This window comes from Falco punctatus (assembly GCF_963210335.1).
Source record: "Falco punctatus genome assembly, chromosome: 2".
Taxonomy (NCBI): domain Eukaryota; kingdom Metazoa; phylum Chordata; class Aves; order Falconiformes; family Falconidae; genus Falco; species Falco punctatus.
In genome coordinates, this window is record NC_137581.1 from 7,216,649 (window position 1) to 7,230,850 (window position 14,202).

Consider the following 14,202-nt stretch of genomic DNA (forward strand, 5'->3'; position numbering starts at 1 on the left):
GCACAAGCTCTGATGCTTATCACCTCTTAAGTGCACAAATGCCTGTGAAACGCAATCATAGGTTTCCAGTGCCCTTCCACTGCCACGTGGCATGGAAGTTTAAAGTCTCCAGTTGCTGTCATGACCTTTCCCTGGTTTTGAAAGAGTTGGAAGATGTTGAGAGGCATAAGCTGAAAGAAAGGGATGATGGCACAGCAACAAATGTCATTGGGTGTGCCCTCGGAAAACTAGACTTGTTTGTGCCTCTGTGGTTAACCAGGCTTGTCAGATTATCTCACAGTTATCTCTAGAAGGTTTGGTGTAGCCTTGAAAATCTCACTGGTGGAAGCTACTAATGAAGTCAAGGAAGGTTGTGCTGATACAGGAGGAATTTTACCAGAGTGCTTAATTGTAAATGTTGCAGCTAATGTATCCATGACGTTGCTGAGCTGTACAATGCTGCGTTATCTAGTTTAGCTGCTAGTAGAATGCTGCATTGAGTAGTTTAGCTACTAGTAGATAAGAACCGATCCAAAACCAAGGCATGAGCCAAGAGTGGTGAAATAGGGCCAGAAGAAGAGAAGATCATGAAAAGGACAAGAGGAAGAGGAAGATGACAAAGAAGAGGATGAAGAAAGGATGAAGATGTCCCAAACAACCACCAGAAGACCCCGAACCCATTAGGCCAGACATGTGTAGTTAGCATGTAGATAAGTAGTTCTTGGCATTGTAATAAATATGCTAATAGTTTCTCAGAAACGTCATTGATATGTATAGATTGGCCATATAAAGACAGTGACCAAAGTCGTTCTGCACATTGGGTGGAACTTTACCAGTGCCAAAAATAAAAAATGTCTGCTTTCTAAAACGCAAAAACAAGTATTAGAGTTTTGTCTGATTTTTCAGCATCAGTGCTGTGAGCACCAAGTGCAGTTTGATGGTAGGTGCTCTTGACACGGCACTGAAGATCAGTTTACACAGTAAACGCAAATGATGTGCCAGGTTCCTCAGTGTAAGCTTCCAGAACCTGACCTGTATCTGTGAGGGCAAATCAAGTTTCTTGGTAATGCAGCATCAATATGCTGTTACAGCAGTTGTCTCTCAATATGCTTGGTGCGTGTTGGCATTTTTAATCAGGTAGGTTTTCTGATTAACTTTTCTTTTTTTTTTTCTTTTATTTTTGAAGGCAGATTTTATTTGTTCCTAAATACTTTGGCCAGTTTTATCTGGATTCAAACACTTTGGATCTAGCTTTTTACTTCCACTGCAAGACTATTAATTTCTACGTACTGCTGTTCCGTACTCGAGGACGATCAGAACCGGTTTAACCTGGAACCCAGCGGGGATCGCGGCGGCGGTGCGAAGCGCCCCCTGCCTTTCCCGCACACGGCGCCCCCGCCTCAACAGCGCGGACTGCAGCTCCCGTCAGGCGCCGCGCGGCCCCGCGCAGCCCCGCTGGCGCGTGGGCACGCGTTGCACCACGGGAGCTGTAGTCCGCCCGCGCCCCACCCTCCGCGGCGGCCGCGCGCCGGAAGTGACGGGCAGGTCCGCCGTAAGTGGGGCCGCGCTGGCTTCCGGGAGGCGGCGCTGATGGAGGCAGCGGAGCAGTGGCGGGGGTTCTGAGCCGGCGGAGGGGGTTCGGCGGCTGCCGCCATGTTCGGCTGCCTGGTGACGGGCAGGCTGGTGAGCGCGGGCGGGGCCCTCCACCCGCTCGGGGTTGGGGTGGGGCTGCCGCAGGGCCGCCCCGCGGGGCTCCCCCTTGCCCTCGCCGGGGCTGGCCCCAGGCTGGGGGACCTCGCCGTCCCCGGCACACCTGCCCGGCCTGCCGGCTGGCTGCTGCCCCTCGCCCCCGGAGGGGACGTAGCGCCTCGCTGCCGGGAGGCAGTTGCCGTCCCCTCTGTTAATGGAGAGGCTCGGGCTCCTCGGAGACAAACAGGGAGCTTGGAAGAAGCTTTTTAAGGGTAGACTGTGCGTTGGCTGCAAGGATTTGGCATCTTCAGTACCTAAAGGGGCCTACGAGGAAACTGGAGAGGGACGTTTTACAGGGGCATGTAGTAATCGGACAAGGGGGAATGGTTTTAAACTGAAGAGGGTGGGTTTAGATTAGCTATTAGGAAGAAATCCTTCACTGTGCGGGTGGTGAGGCGCTGGCCCAGGCTGCCCAGAGCAGCTGTGGGTGCCCCATCCCTGGCAGGGCTCAAGGCCAGGCTGGACGGGGCTGGGAGCAGCCTGGGCTGGTGGAAGGTGTCTGTGCCCATGGCAGGGAAGGTGGAACTAGATGATCTTTAATGTCCGTTCCAACCCAAACCGTTTTATAATTCTGTCTCACGTAAAGAGACATCTTTTTGCTCTGGCATTTAGCCATCCTTTTACTGCCTGTCTCAAGGTCTGTTGTATTTCCTATGTGAACAGGTTTCCATGATCCTGGGGTTGTGCCAGCCAGGTGGTCAACAGCCACTGCTTATAGACTTGGCAACCTTTTCTACACCCTATTTTCCTCCTACGCACGCGGGGAGTGAAGGTATTCTGATCCTGTAGTCCCGGGTGGGATATATGTTCAGTGCAGGTAGAACAAGACTGTTGTGCCTTTTAAGTAGTATTTTTTTGCAGTTGTTGCTCAGCTGTGTTTGACTTTTATCTGGCTGTTTGCTACTTAGGTTAGTATATTCCTCACTTTTTGTTATGTTCTGCTGTAGGTGTATTTCTGTAAAAGGAAATTCACAGTTAGTCAAAGATGAAAAACATAGTAATACTAATAAAGGTTTTGTTCTCTTTAGGTACAAGCAGCTCCCCAACAAGTGGCTGAGGACAAATTTGTATTTGATTTACCGGACTATGAAAACATCAACCATGTAGTGGTCTTCATGCTGGGAACTATACCATTTCCAGAAGGAATGGGAGGATCTGTCTATTTTTGTTATCCAGACCCGAGTGGGATGGCAGTGTGGCAGCTGCTGGGATTTGTGACTAATGAAAAGCCAAGTGCCATCTTCAAAATTTCTGGTCTGAAATCTGGTAAGACTGGTAAAATGTAGCAGTTGGTGAAACAGATGTGTTCCTGCATGCAAAAGGGGATAAATGTTTGAAGGTGGTTTCGAACGAAAAGCTACTTGAAAAGGCAGGCCACCATGTGTTTTTCATAATCCCAAGCAGATGTGGTACTGGAAGGAGTCTCAGTTTCATGGAAGTCTGTCTGTATGTTAATGTTCCTAGTGAAATTTTTCACTCATCTTCTCTTGTATAAGGTGTTGATCTGGAAATTCTTTTGAGCAGACTTGGCATGAGTTCCAGTGCTTCTGCATAGAGAACCTGAGGAAGAATGACTGTAACTTCCATAGCATGGTTTTTAGTTTTTTGTCTAGACGTGCCTGCAAGTGCTTGCTTTCAGCTCTCCCTGTTAAGTGATTGTTCTTTGTAGTACAGAGACAGGTTTTGTAATGAGTAAAGTCTGACGCAGTGATTTCAGACAGCTAGCAGCCTCCCGTCGGTCCCAGTTGCACTATGTAATTGCCCAGTAGAGGGTGTTGTCATTGGGAAGCAGGTTTCCAAATGTTTTCATATTTCTGATACAGACTAAAGTCGCTTAGTCTTGAGTCATATAGTTAGAGAATGCTGGTGCTAGCTGAAGTAGGTGTGGGTGGGTTTTGCTAAATATACAGGGAGCTTGCCATGCGTTTACAAAAATGAAGTGCCCCAATGGCACACCTTTGTCTTATTAAGGGGGACAGATATCAGTCAAGCAGCCTAAAGTGTGATGATTAGAAAGTGATTAGGCTTCAGTGTAGTTTACAGCCTTAACTTGAATCTCTATTAAATAGAGTGTTGATGTTGCTGTGGTAAAGTGTTTTAGTTTGTAAGGTGGCATGCTTTCTTTTGAATCAGTCCTGGATGGCAGCATGACATGAGAGAAAGGCTCTTGGGGTGCAGAGCAAAATGAATTCTGATCATATATGTTCCTCTGAAATTCAGGCTTTCTTCAGAAGAGAGAACAGCCATAGGAAGAGTTTGGCGGGGCTTGTTTTTGTGTATTCCAAAGTTGCAGTGTTAATGAAACAGTGAAGTGTATTTATTGCCAGTTCTTTTGCCAGCTTTTGCTGTGTGTTTCTGGTGCTTGAAAGACTTACTGTATTTATATATACTTTCAGACAGCTTTGTAGGAAAACACATTTTCAGCTGCTCTTTGCATGATGCCATAAGTTCCTAGTAAGGGCTGCTCTCAAGGAAGAATTTTGTGACATGGTTGATTGCATTTGCAATGCCATGAGGCAGTGCTGTGCTTGATTTGAACAGCAGAGAGCTCTGCTATTCCCATTATTATCTACAGCTGATCTCTGACCGTAGTGAGTGGAAGCTACACAGCCTTAGTTTCTGTGGCCGTAAACAGTTGTACAATGAAGACTATGAGGCTGTAGAAAGGGGACACCAGAGAGGGATTACAGAGAGCTGGAATATTGAGAGACATTACTTACTGTTGAAATCCTTGTTGAGAGGAACAAATTTGTGTCCCTGTTTGCCAGCTCCCTGTGAAGCTGTGATTGTAGCAGAGTTTCTTGCTGTGTGATGAAGAGGGTCAGCACGTTTATTATCTGAGGTGGCACAGTATTTTATGACACAGACTTCAGGAATGGTTAAAGATGTAGTTTGTAACTCTTAAGTTTACGTTTAGTGTCTGAAATGCCCTGGAACTGTACAGGTTTTGTGATGCAACTTGGCCACTTAGCGCATTGTTGCAAGGACTGGTTGGTCTGTTAAATATCATGGGGGTGGAATATTAGGCTTCTGGACTATGAGGCTCAAGTAAAATGGTGTTGTCTCAGGTTTTTTTTGTTTCTTTCCTTCTTCCTGTGTTGTGCTCACTTAGGAAAGCCAATGCAGGTGAACACTGCAGTGTTTCCAAGTGTGATACCAGAAGCTGTCCAAATAGATGAACTAAAGGGGGAATGGCTTTTGTGGAATTCAGTCTTCAATGTGAAAGTGATTTGTGGAATAGAGACTAAATTATGAACCTGGACATTTTATTCCTTGACTACAGGTGTTATTTAAACTCTGGTAACCTTCCTTGAATAGGACATTTCCAGTTTGGGTCTCGAAGGTGACTCTCAGAAATGTCATAGTACCCTCTAAAAGATTCCTTTAGAGCTCCTCTATGAAAGTTTGCTGACTTGTATTTCTTAGTGATCTCAGTACAAACTTAATACATCTAAAATCAGGCTTTTCTGTTGTACCCCTTGCTAACTTTTAACCATTCTTAAAAACTGTTCTGGGAGGCTAGAAATATAAGTACTTGTGTAGTTTGTGGGGGTTTTGTGGGTTTGTTTTGTTGGGTTTTATTTGTGGTGGTGATGTTTTTGGTTGTGGGGTTTTTTGACCCCTTGATTTAGCAAGTGAAGTCTTTCATCTGCTGATACTGATTATGGGTCTAGGGGTCAAAGCCTGAAATACCCAGCATTATTACATCTTTCTTTTTGAGCATTAACTATCAGGTAAAATGGTGACTGGCTTTGCAATAAGCATTAAATCTGAATTAATTTTTTTCTCTTCAGATGCAAATAAGACTATTAATTCAACCCCCGAACAACACTAGTAGTTAGATTTCATGATACAAGCTGAATAATGTGTGGTTGTGAGGCTTAGGGCTTTTCTGGTCATTTCCCCACCCCTCAATGGTATGACAGTCAATGTGTATTTTTCCAGGCTCTTACTCTTCCCACTTCTGAATTTTTCATTACAGGTGAAATGTTTAACACCTGTAGTCAAGGCAGAATAGAGTATTTCTGGCTTTAACAGAGCTGAGTGGCTACTTAGGGCCAAGAGGAATGAAGTAGCAATATACCTTTGTGAAAGAGGCGAAGCTGATCACTTAAAACTATGCAATTTTTGCACTTGTGTAATGAACTGCTGCTGTAATAAATGTAGTAAGATCCCTTGGTGCCTTTTGGAGCTGCACTAGTAGTACTAACTGTATTCATTCATTAAGGTCACCAGCATTCCTAATAGAATCATTGTGAACTGTATCGCTCGCAAGGAATTGTGGTCAGTTCTCATGGTGTAACTGAAGAGGTCAGGTTTTTCCCTTGGGCTCCTGATGCCCTTGCAGAGCATGACTGCTCTTGGAAGGCAAGACAGGTTCTGCTGGTTTTTGCCACAAGTGTGTCTAGGTTGCTTTGGAAAATGTTGTGGATAAAATGTTTTGCTGACCTTTGTCTTTAAAGCAGAAGTTATGCTGCAGGGAAGCAGTTTGGGCCTAGAGAATCAAGCTTTAGAAATGCCACTGGTGGCAGTTGTCACTGTTACTGGCTTGTCTGTACTTTCAAATCTGGAGAAGAAAATGGCTGGTAACACCTTAGTGAATGCAATTATATATTCTTCTCTGACTGCAGGTGGTGTTACTGATTTAGAGTAGATGAATTTCATGTGATTGCACATAAAGAAAGGCCTTAGAAATACTCCTTGCCTTGGAGTGGTAAAGTTTTTTTATTTTTCAGTTGTGCTTGGAAGTGTGGTAGAAATAGAAAATGAAGCTTTAGGCTGGGATTTCGCACCCTTACTGGAAGTATGTTGACAAGTGAAAGTTACAGGACAGCCTGTTCTACAGACTTTTTCTGCAGTGCAGCGTGCAATGATGTATGTGATGCTGTTTTCCACTTAGAAGTATACCCTCTCATACAATGTCTGCATTTGAGGCCTACACATAGGTAAGGTTTTTGACGTGATTGAGCTGAAAGGTAATGAGGGCTTACTATCTTGAATCAAGGGTTCAATGAAGGGAAAGAAGGGCGTGGAAAAAATAGTTTTCTTATTGCAGTTGCTCTGCTATGACATAGTATGTTGGAGAGTGTAGGGTCTGAATGTGAAAACCTGAGCTTTATTTCAGTACTGATTTACATACTATGTTCTTTCTGTTTGTAAGGTTTGTAATACTAATTGCAAGAGCCAAGCATTGAAAATGTGGAGTGTGTTTCAGTTGGTGTAAGGATGGCAGAGGATACTTTTCTCTCACCCTTTTAGGCAGACAACTTTCCAAGAGAGTGGTTCCATGGGAGTGCATGCAAAGTGACAGAATGGATATATTTTATTACTTAGTTCATTAGTGTCTTTCTAAAGTAGTGATATATTCTGATGGAGCCTGTTGCTTGAGGATATTTTTATTGTAAATGTCAGCTTCTCAGGTGAGGATGTTCCAGCTCTATTGCTATTGGGATTTTTAATAATGAGCTTGCATGATATTTGGTTTCTAATAGCTTTTCTCTTTCTTTCTTAATACTTGATTAAATTTTACCTTTATCAAACAAGCATCTCTCTACAGTAAACTTTGAGATCATACAGCAGTGGCATTACTCAGAAGAGCTTCTGCATAGCACTTCAGGAGATGAACTCTTCTTAGAATTGGCTTTGTGTTAAAGTAACATTTTAATAGTGAGTGCTTTACTCTTAAAAGTAGCACTGTGTTGCAGCTGTAGGATCTGGAGTGAGGAGCAACACCTGGCTTCAGTTGAAAAGGGTGCTGGGTTTGTGGACGTGCTTTCTGTACGGGTTGGGTGTTGGCTTCTTTGTGGCAGTGCCTTCTGTCGCTGTCTTGAGCCTCAGTTTAACTTCTCAAAACTTTGCTGGTTTTGCTTTCTTGAGGTTTTGACTGTGGAATAAAGTCAAATGGTGCTTTAGATTTCAGTTAGCCTTCCTTGCAGCTCAAGATAGTCTTGACTGGTCTGTAGGGCAGCTCTTGATTAGCTTTGCTTTCTCCTGCTTGTCAGAGGCCAGAGAGCACTACTGAAACATCAGCTCTGTGTTAAGAGGGTACTCATCTATTGCTTTCGCTCAAACTTAGGTGGAGTGTTAGTATTTGTTTACTAATATATTGTGGTCTCCCACACCTTTTTCCTGCATTTTCCTTTACAGATGTCGACAAAGAGGACTGCATGATTTAAGTGACTCTAGGTGTTTGTCATTGTTTGCAGAGAACCTAGCTGAAGCTGGGACTGAAAGTACTGGTTAACACTCAGTTGAGAAAGGTCAGAAGTGATGGCAGAGGGCTGGGCTGATGCCTGTGTGAGAGGTATGCAGTTTGGGGTTCGGTTTCTGCCCGACTCATTGTGGGTTTTGTGGCTTTTGCAAAGTCAGAGGCCTTTCTGTTCCATAGCTATTTCTTTGACCTTTGCTGCTGTTGGTGGCTTTGAGCAGTTCAGATGAGAACTGGGGCTGCCCAGCCCTCTGCAGGGATAACTCTGAGTCAGAGTGGTCTTAAAGTAACTTTCTCTGGTTTTTAGAGCACAGGTTCACAAGAACCTGGTTTTGAATGAGTGAATCAAACCAGCTGTGCAGCAGTGCTGCATGTTTCCTATTTAGCTGCAGTTGTTACTGTGTGAATTAAAGGCTTGGTTCCTGTAGAGAAAGGTTCCACCACCTTTTACTTGCAGATTGTGTTTCCTGTTGAATCCATATGCTTTATAGGGAGCTTTAAAATTACGTTTTTCCTTCTTTTAGAAATTTCCTGAAGATCTGTGGTTTTTAAATGTACCTATTGCACTGTTTCCTCTGTTATGCTTGGCCGTAGGTGTGCCTGTGCTTGGACTGCATGATATTTCTGTGACAGGAAGATCTCTCTAGAGTTGAGAAATACTTTCTACAGAAGAAACACAGTGATTCAAGTCTTTACATGTGTGCCAAATCTAACATGTGCTGTTTGTGGTGCTTTCAGGGAAGGGAAGTCAGCATCCCTTTGGTGCCATGAACCTCCCTCAGACGCCAACGGTGGCCCAGATTGGAATCTCAGTGGAACTGCTGGAGAACCTGGCCCAGCAGACTCCCGTTGCAAATGCTGCTGTGTCATCAGTAGATTCATTCACAGAGGTTAGCTTGGACGTTCTATTTTCAGAAGTTCTCTGTACTAAGAAAGTCTTGCAAATTGAGCCTCTGAAGAACGACTTGGAAAAAAAAAAAGCTGCTATAGCAGCTATAGGTTATAGGATCATAACCAGCCTAATCATTGTCAAATCATTTGGCTGGATACTTTGATATTTTTGTAAGTTAATTTTTCTTACACTGGAAAACCATGTCTCCTGTAAAGGATTGGATTTTGCATGCTTAGTGGAATCAGGTCAGTACTCACTGGTGTTGATGTCGATCTGCTGTAAAAATAATTATGATACTTCCTTATAGGAGCAGTATGGCTAAATGTGTGTAAGAGACGGTGGAACAGTGGATCTTTGATGATTTGTAGGTAGTGGAACTCAAGTTCAGTATCCAAGCAGGTCAATATCCAAGTGTACCACTGACCCTTGAGAAATCCTTCTGAGGTAGTTCTGCAGAACTACAGAATCGCCCTCTTCCACAGGGATATATTTTTTAATATTTTTTTTCCAGTTCTTTCTGTGTGGACCAGGCCTTGGGCTGCAACACTTGCCAGTTTTTGCCCAGCCTGTCTGTTAGTTGGAACCTCTGGAAATCCTCAGCCAGCACTGGCAATTAGTCGGCCATCTAACAGCAGTTCAAGGCAAGCTAGATCATCATGGCAGGTCTTGATTTCCCTAGCACTGATGGCTCTGGCATTAATTTCAACATTTCAGCAGTTGGTGAGGCTTTTCTTGAAGCTTTTTTTTTTCTTGTTCACTTTTCTTACAGACACTTGCTGAGGTAGATTGATAGTTTCATAGTCGAACAGTAATCCTGGTACTGTATCTGATGTCCTTTGGCAGTTTATACACATGATAGCTCCAAATAGGTAAAGTCTCTTGGAGAAAGTTATCATGACTGGCAGTTGACCGACACCTGTTTTTGTATAGTATGGTTAATTGAGCTTTTCCAGGGTTGTTGGGGCAAATGACATCTAGAAATATTTCTGATTCCACCAATTTTTATTATAGAAGTAGTTAAGTCATGGGGTAGTAATGTACTATGTGAGGTCATTTGCAAAGTGGCTGGTGGATTTTTCTGGCAGTAGTATTTAAAGAAAAAAAACCCACACCGTGATCTCATAGCTTTTTTTACAAATGTTATTTCCAGATAGGTATTTTTCTGTTAAAAAGAGAGTAGCATCTTAACTGAAATGGTATATTGCTTTCAAGAAATGCAGTTGAGCCAAAAGCTGAACTAATAGTTACTCCTATAGAGAAAACATATAAAGTCATAGTTGAAGGAAACCTTTGAGGGATTAGGTAGCAGAGGAAGGGAATATGCCTGGGAGCATGTTTGTAAATGACTAATGGCTTTTATTTTATACTTGGCATCATCTCTTTGGAACTGCTACATTATAGCAATAAAAGTATTTTTTTGAAGGCAGTCGTCTATTGCTACTCTTGAGCTAAGGGATTGCTCTCCCACTACATTTTTAGTAAGTTTCGTGAAGCTTTATGATTGTATATATGATTTTTAACATACATCATTATAATACAAAAAAGTTTTATGGAAGAGAAGTGGGACAGACCCGCAGAGTGCTGTGTGTGACTGACGGTAGGCTCCTGGGTTCCGGGACATCAGTTCCTCCACTCCTTCTTTCAGAGCAGGTGGAGGGAAGCACAAGAGTATGTATTGCCCTAGTCTGTTTTCCTCCATCATTTCACTGTCTATGAAAAGAGTTTGTTCTCCCACCAAAACAATGCATGCTTTTTTAAAACTAAAAATATTAGGGAGAAATAAGGAGGTACCATGGACTTACGTATTTGTAGACTGGCTGGGAATATCCTGCAACCTCATCCTCTGCACACAGGGCTTGCTGCTTGGCCTCTCTTTTGCTTTTTTACTTATTCCTGCAGTTTAAGAGCTTCCTATGCGTATTTTTCTTGTTTACCACAGCAAGATCTTGTGGGTGAAATTGGGCAGGGAGAGGGCAAGTGAAGATTCTGAAAATGATTTCTTCATGCTGGGTGGATCTGAGGGCAAGACTAAGAGCTAGGTTATTTTGATCAATTTCAAACAGATATTCCTGGACTTCCTATATGCACTTCCTCATTGTGTTTTGGATGACAATGCTACTTTTACTTCATATAGGAGTTGTATATCTGTTAAACTTTTGCACAAAAATGCAAACTAGAAAAAAAAAACTTACTTAAAAGATTTCTCTTTATTTCAGTTCACTCAGAAGATGTTGGACAACTTCTATAACTTTGCTTCCTCATTTGCTGTTACTCAGGCACAGATGACCCCAAATCCTTCTGAAGCTTTCATTCCTGCAAATGTAGTTCTGAAATGGTAATGGCAATGATCTCTGGAAACAAATGTTCTTTTTTCTAGGTATTAAACCAGCTGATTCCTAAGTATTGAACTACTGTCATGCTGTTCAGTGAGATGCTGCAAAAATGTTCAGAAGTTTGTTGTTTATCTCAAGTATAGAGAGGTTCTATCCACTGTGTTTATATTTATTTGTCAGCATCTTCATAACATTTTTTTATTAGAAAAGTGCTATGCAGCCTATGAAATTTTTTTGCTTCTAGAAATGTCACTCTTGACGTATGTGGATTGGCACTATGTTGCTGATTATGCAAATGCTCTGAAATCATGGGAAGACAGAACACACTGATACTTGTTAATTTGTGCTTCTTTGTTGTTTTTGTCTCTTCCTAGACATAGTTCCAGCACAGTTACATTGCCTAAGAATATGGGAGAGGTGGAGAAATAGTGTTCCTAGTTGACCTAGTTCTGTCACTGAGACCCTTGAGCACAAGTTAAAAAGGCTCTGAGAGGTTGTTTTTTTTTTTCCAGGGACTGATTTAAGAAATAACTGTCTGTGGGGATAGCCCATGTAGCCTGGAGGTAAACTGAAATGCAGGCAGTCCTTTAGGATGTTTGAAAAATTCTTTACTACAGTTTATTAGTTTAGCCCTCTTCAGCCTTTGATATTAACCTAACCCTTTTTTAAAACAGTATTTGGGGATCTCTGAATACAGTTTTATTGTTAGTGTGGATCTCCTGAACGTGCAGGCAGTTAACATAAGCAATAGATTTTCTTTGGGAGTGTAACTTGATGCAGATCTCTCTTACTTAGAAGGTAACTCTACGCGCTCCATGAACATGTGTGGCTAAGGTCTCCGATGAGAGAGACCAAAGGGAAGACAGGCTAAAGAAGCAGGGTAGTGGCTTGTCATCGCCTGGATGGTGCTGATTTTGGTTTTGGCTGCTCTTTAAAACAGTATAGTGAAGTGAGGCATAACTTTAACGAACTGAACACATTTGTGTGCAGAAATCTGTTGATGTGGTTACAGCCACAGAAAAACTGTTTTTTGGCTCTGTTCATATGTTTGTGAGTCATTATAATGTGTTTAATTACAGCTTGTAATATGTAGAGTATCTTAGGTTTCTGCAGTGGGCTGGCTGCAATGGAAATGCAGTTGTTTGACTCAAAAATTCATTCGTAAATAAACCTTTCTCTAATTTGAGTGGGTTTAAAACCCTTTAGAGTCTCTTCTCTCATTTGAGTTGTGTTAGGAACTATGAGATATAGAACATTTTTTCTTTGTTTCATTAGCAGTAACTTTTGATACCTTACAGATTGGGTTTGTGGGGATTGAAAGGGTGTTTTAGGCTGTTGTAGCTCAAAGCCTGGGTTGTTGGGGTTTTTTTGGGTTTTTTGGTGTTTTTTTAGAAAATCACAGAAATTGTATACTTCTCTATATCTTCACTATAGGTCAATAATGAATACTGGTGTTCAGGTTGTTTCTGGTTTGCTTGTTTCTGTGAGTATAGAAAGTGAAATTAGGACAGCATGTGTGCATACGTGTTTCTATTATGTCTTAGGGAATTATTTTTTGTCATTAGATTTTACTAAAACATTACTGTATATGAACAAACATGGAAGTCAGAATTATTTGGTAAGGGTGCTACTTTGTCTCAAGGTTTCTGTTAGAACTACAAGGCAAACTGATGCATAGCCTTGAGCACAGAATTGTCTGCAGGCCCCTCTTCCTTACCTGGGAGCAGGTTGCACATAGCCTGCGAGGAAGCAATACTGAAATGCTAGCTCGTGTCTGGTGCTGTGCATCCTAGATGGAGCAGCACTGAAGGGGTAGTACAGGGACAGCTGAACTGCATTCAGAAGCAGTGGTGTCACCTTGGTTTTCCCAGTATTTACAGTGTATCCCTAAATGGCATGAAGTTTTCATGGTTTGGTTTTGTTGGGGTTCCTTCTGTGAGGTACCTGACCTGATTACTAGGATGATGGGCAGCATCAGACTCACACTTTTACCTGCCCAAACTTCAATTTCCTACCCCAAAAAATGTTTTGCACAAAATAGCAGCTTTTAATTCACTTTACAATTTTACTAGGCTTGAATGAGCATCCTCTGGGATACCACTTTAATGAAATATATATTGTTGAAATTCACAAGTCAGACTGTGAGTATTCTTGGTACAGAATCAGAAGGGAGGATTTTGGATTTACTCACTTCCTGGTGTGGACTAGATGTAATTTATTGTGTTCTTCACATAGACTGAACTACTTGTATAACTTTTTAAAGCAGTTTTATTCACAGCAGCTTTAATTTTTTGGTTGTGGGTTTGTTTTGTGGTTTTTTTTCCCTAGGTATGAGAACTTTCAGAGACGTCTGACACAGAACCCTCTCTTCTGGAAAACATAAGCTTAAATTGTGTTATTTGAAGTGCTTTCCAAACAGAGTTACCTGAAAGATACAGCAAGTAACTCCATTGAAGAATTTCGAGGAGGGGTGAGGGGGAAAGAAACGATTAGTCTGAACAGACAAACTTGTAACTTTTATATTACTCTTGAAAATTATTTAAAATTAAAGTAAAAGAAAACTACTTGCCTGTGCGCTTTTTTTTTTTAATTTAAGTACTTGGCTGCAACAAGAAGTCAATGTTCCACATGCATGCATAGAAATATTCTTTTGAAACTGCATTTAAAGTGGAGTAAACTACAAGATGAAAAATGGCAGCACTGTTTCATGCTTGTGTGACACTTTTGGGTGTTTAGTTGTAACCAAAATAAATGCAATTTTGCTTCTTTACCACATTCTGAAGGGTGTTTGTCCTATTGAGAATCTGCTGATGGTTTTCCTGCTGGTGCTTACACTGAAAGTTCTTTCACTTTGTGGACAACTGATATTCCAGTCCCCAGCTTGTATAAATGGTACAATAGCATTTCCTTTTTTTTGGCACAAAGATGCTATTGAGTTTGATTTCAGGGTACCTGTCTTTAATTTTTCCTGTATGAAAACGTAATGAAGATAAATCTTTGGGCCCTCTTTCACTGCTGCAAGTTAAATCATGTTAAAACAG

At 42.0% G+C, this 14,202-nt stretch overlaps 1 protein-coding gene across 3 annotated transcripts; it reads left to right on the plus strand.

The window, feature by feature from the left end:
* The first annotated feature begins 1,516 nt into the window (after positions 1 to 1,516).
* Positions 1,517 to 13,725, plus strand: HIKESHI (heat shock protein nuclear import factor hikeshi). 3 transcript variants are annotated; one of them, XM_080375872.1, is made up of 5 exons: positions 1,517 to 1,662; positions 2,757 to 2,994; positions 8,675 to 8,826; positions 11,045 to 11,163; positions 13,490 to 13,725. In XM_080375872.1, exons 1-5 carry the CDS (start codon positions 1,633 to 1,635, stop codon positions 13,542 to 13,544), a joined length of 594 nt encoding a protein of 197 aa, XP_080231998.1. In that variant the 5' UTR covers positions 1,517 to 1,632; the 3' UTR covers positions 13,545 to 13,725. The 3 variants fall into 3 exon arrangements, with proteins under 3 accessions (XP_080231998.1, XP_080231999.1, XP_080232000.1); XM_080375873.1 differs by lacking the exon at positions 1,517 to 1,662 and adding an exon at positions 2,392 to 2,500; XM_080375874.1 differs by lacking the exon at positions 1,517 to 1,662 and adding an exon at positions 2,516 to 2,636.
* The last annotated feature ends 477 nt before the right edge of the window (positions 13,726 to 14,202 follow it).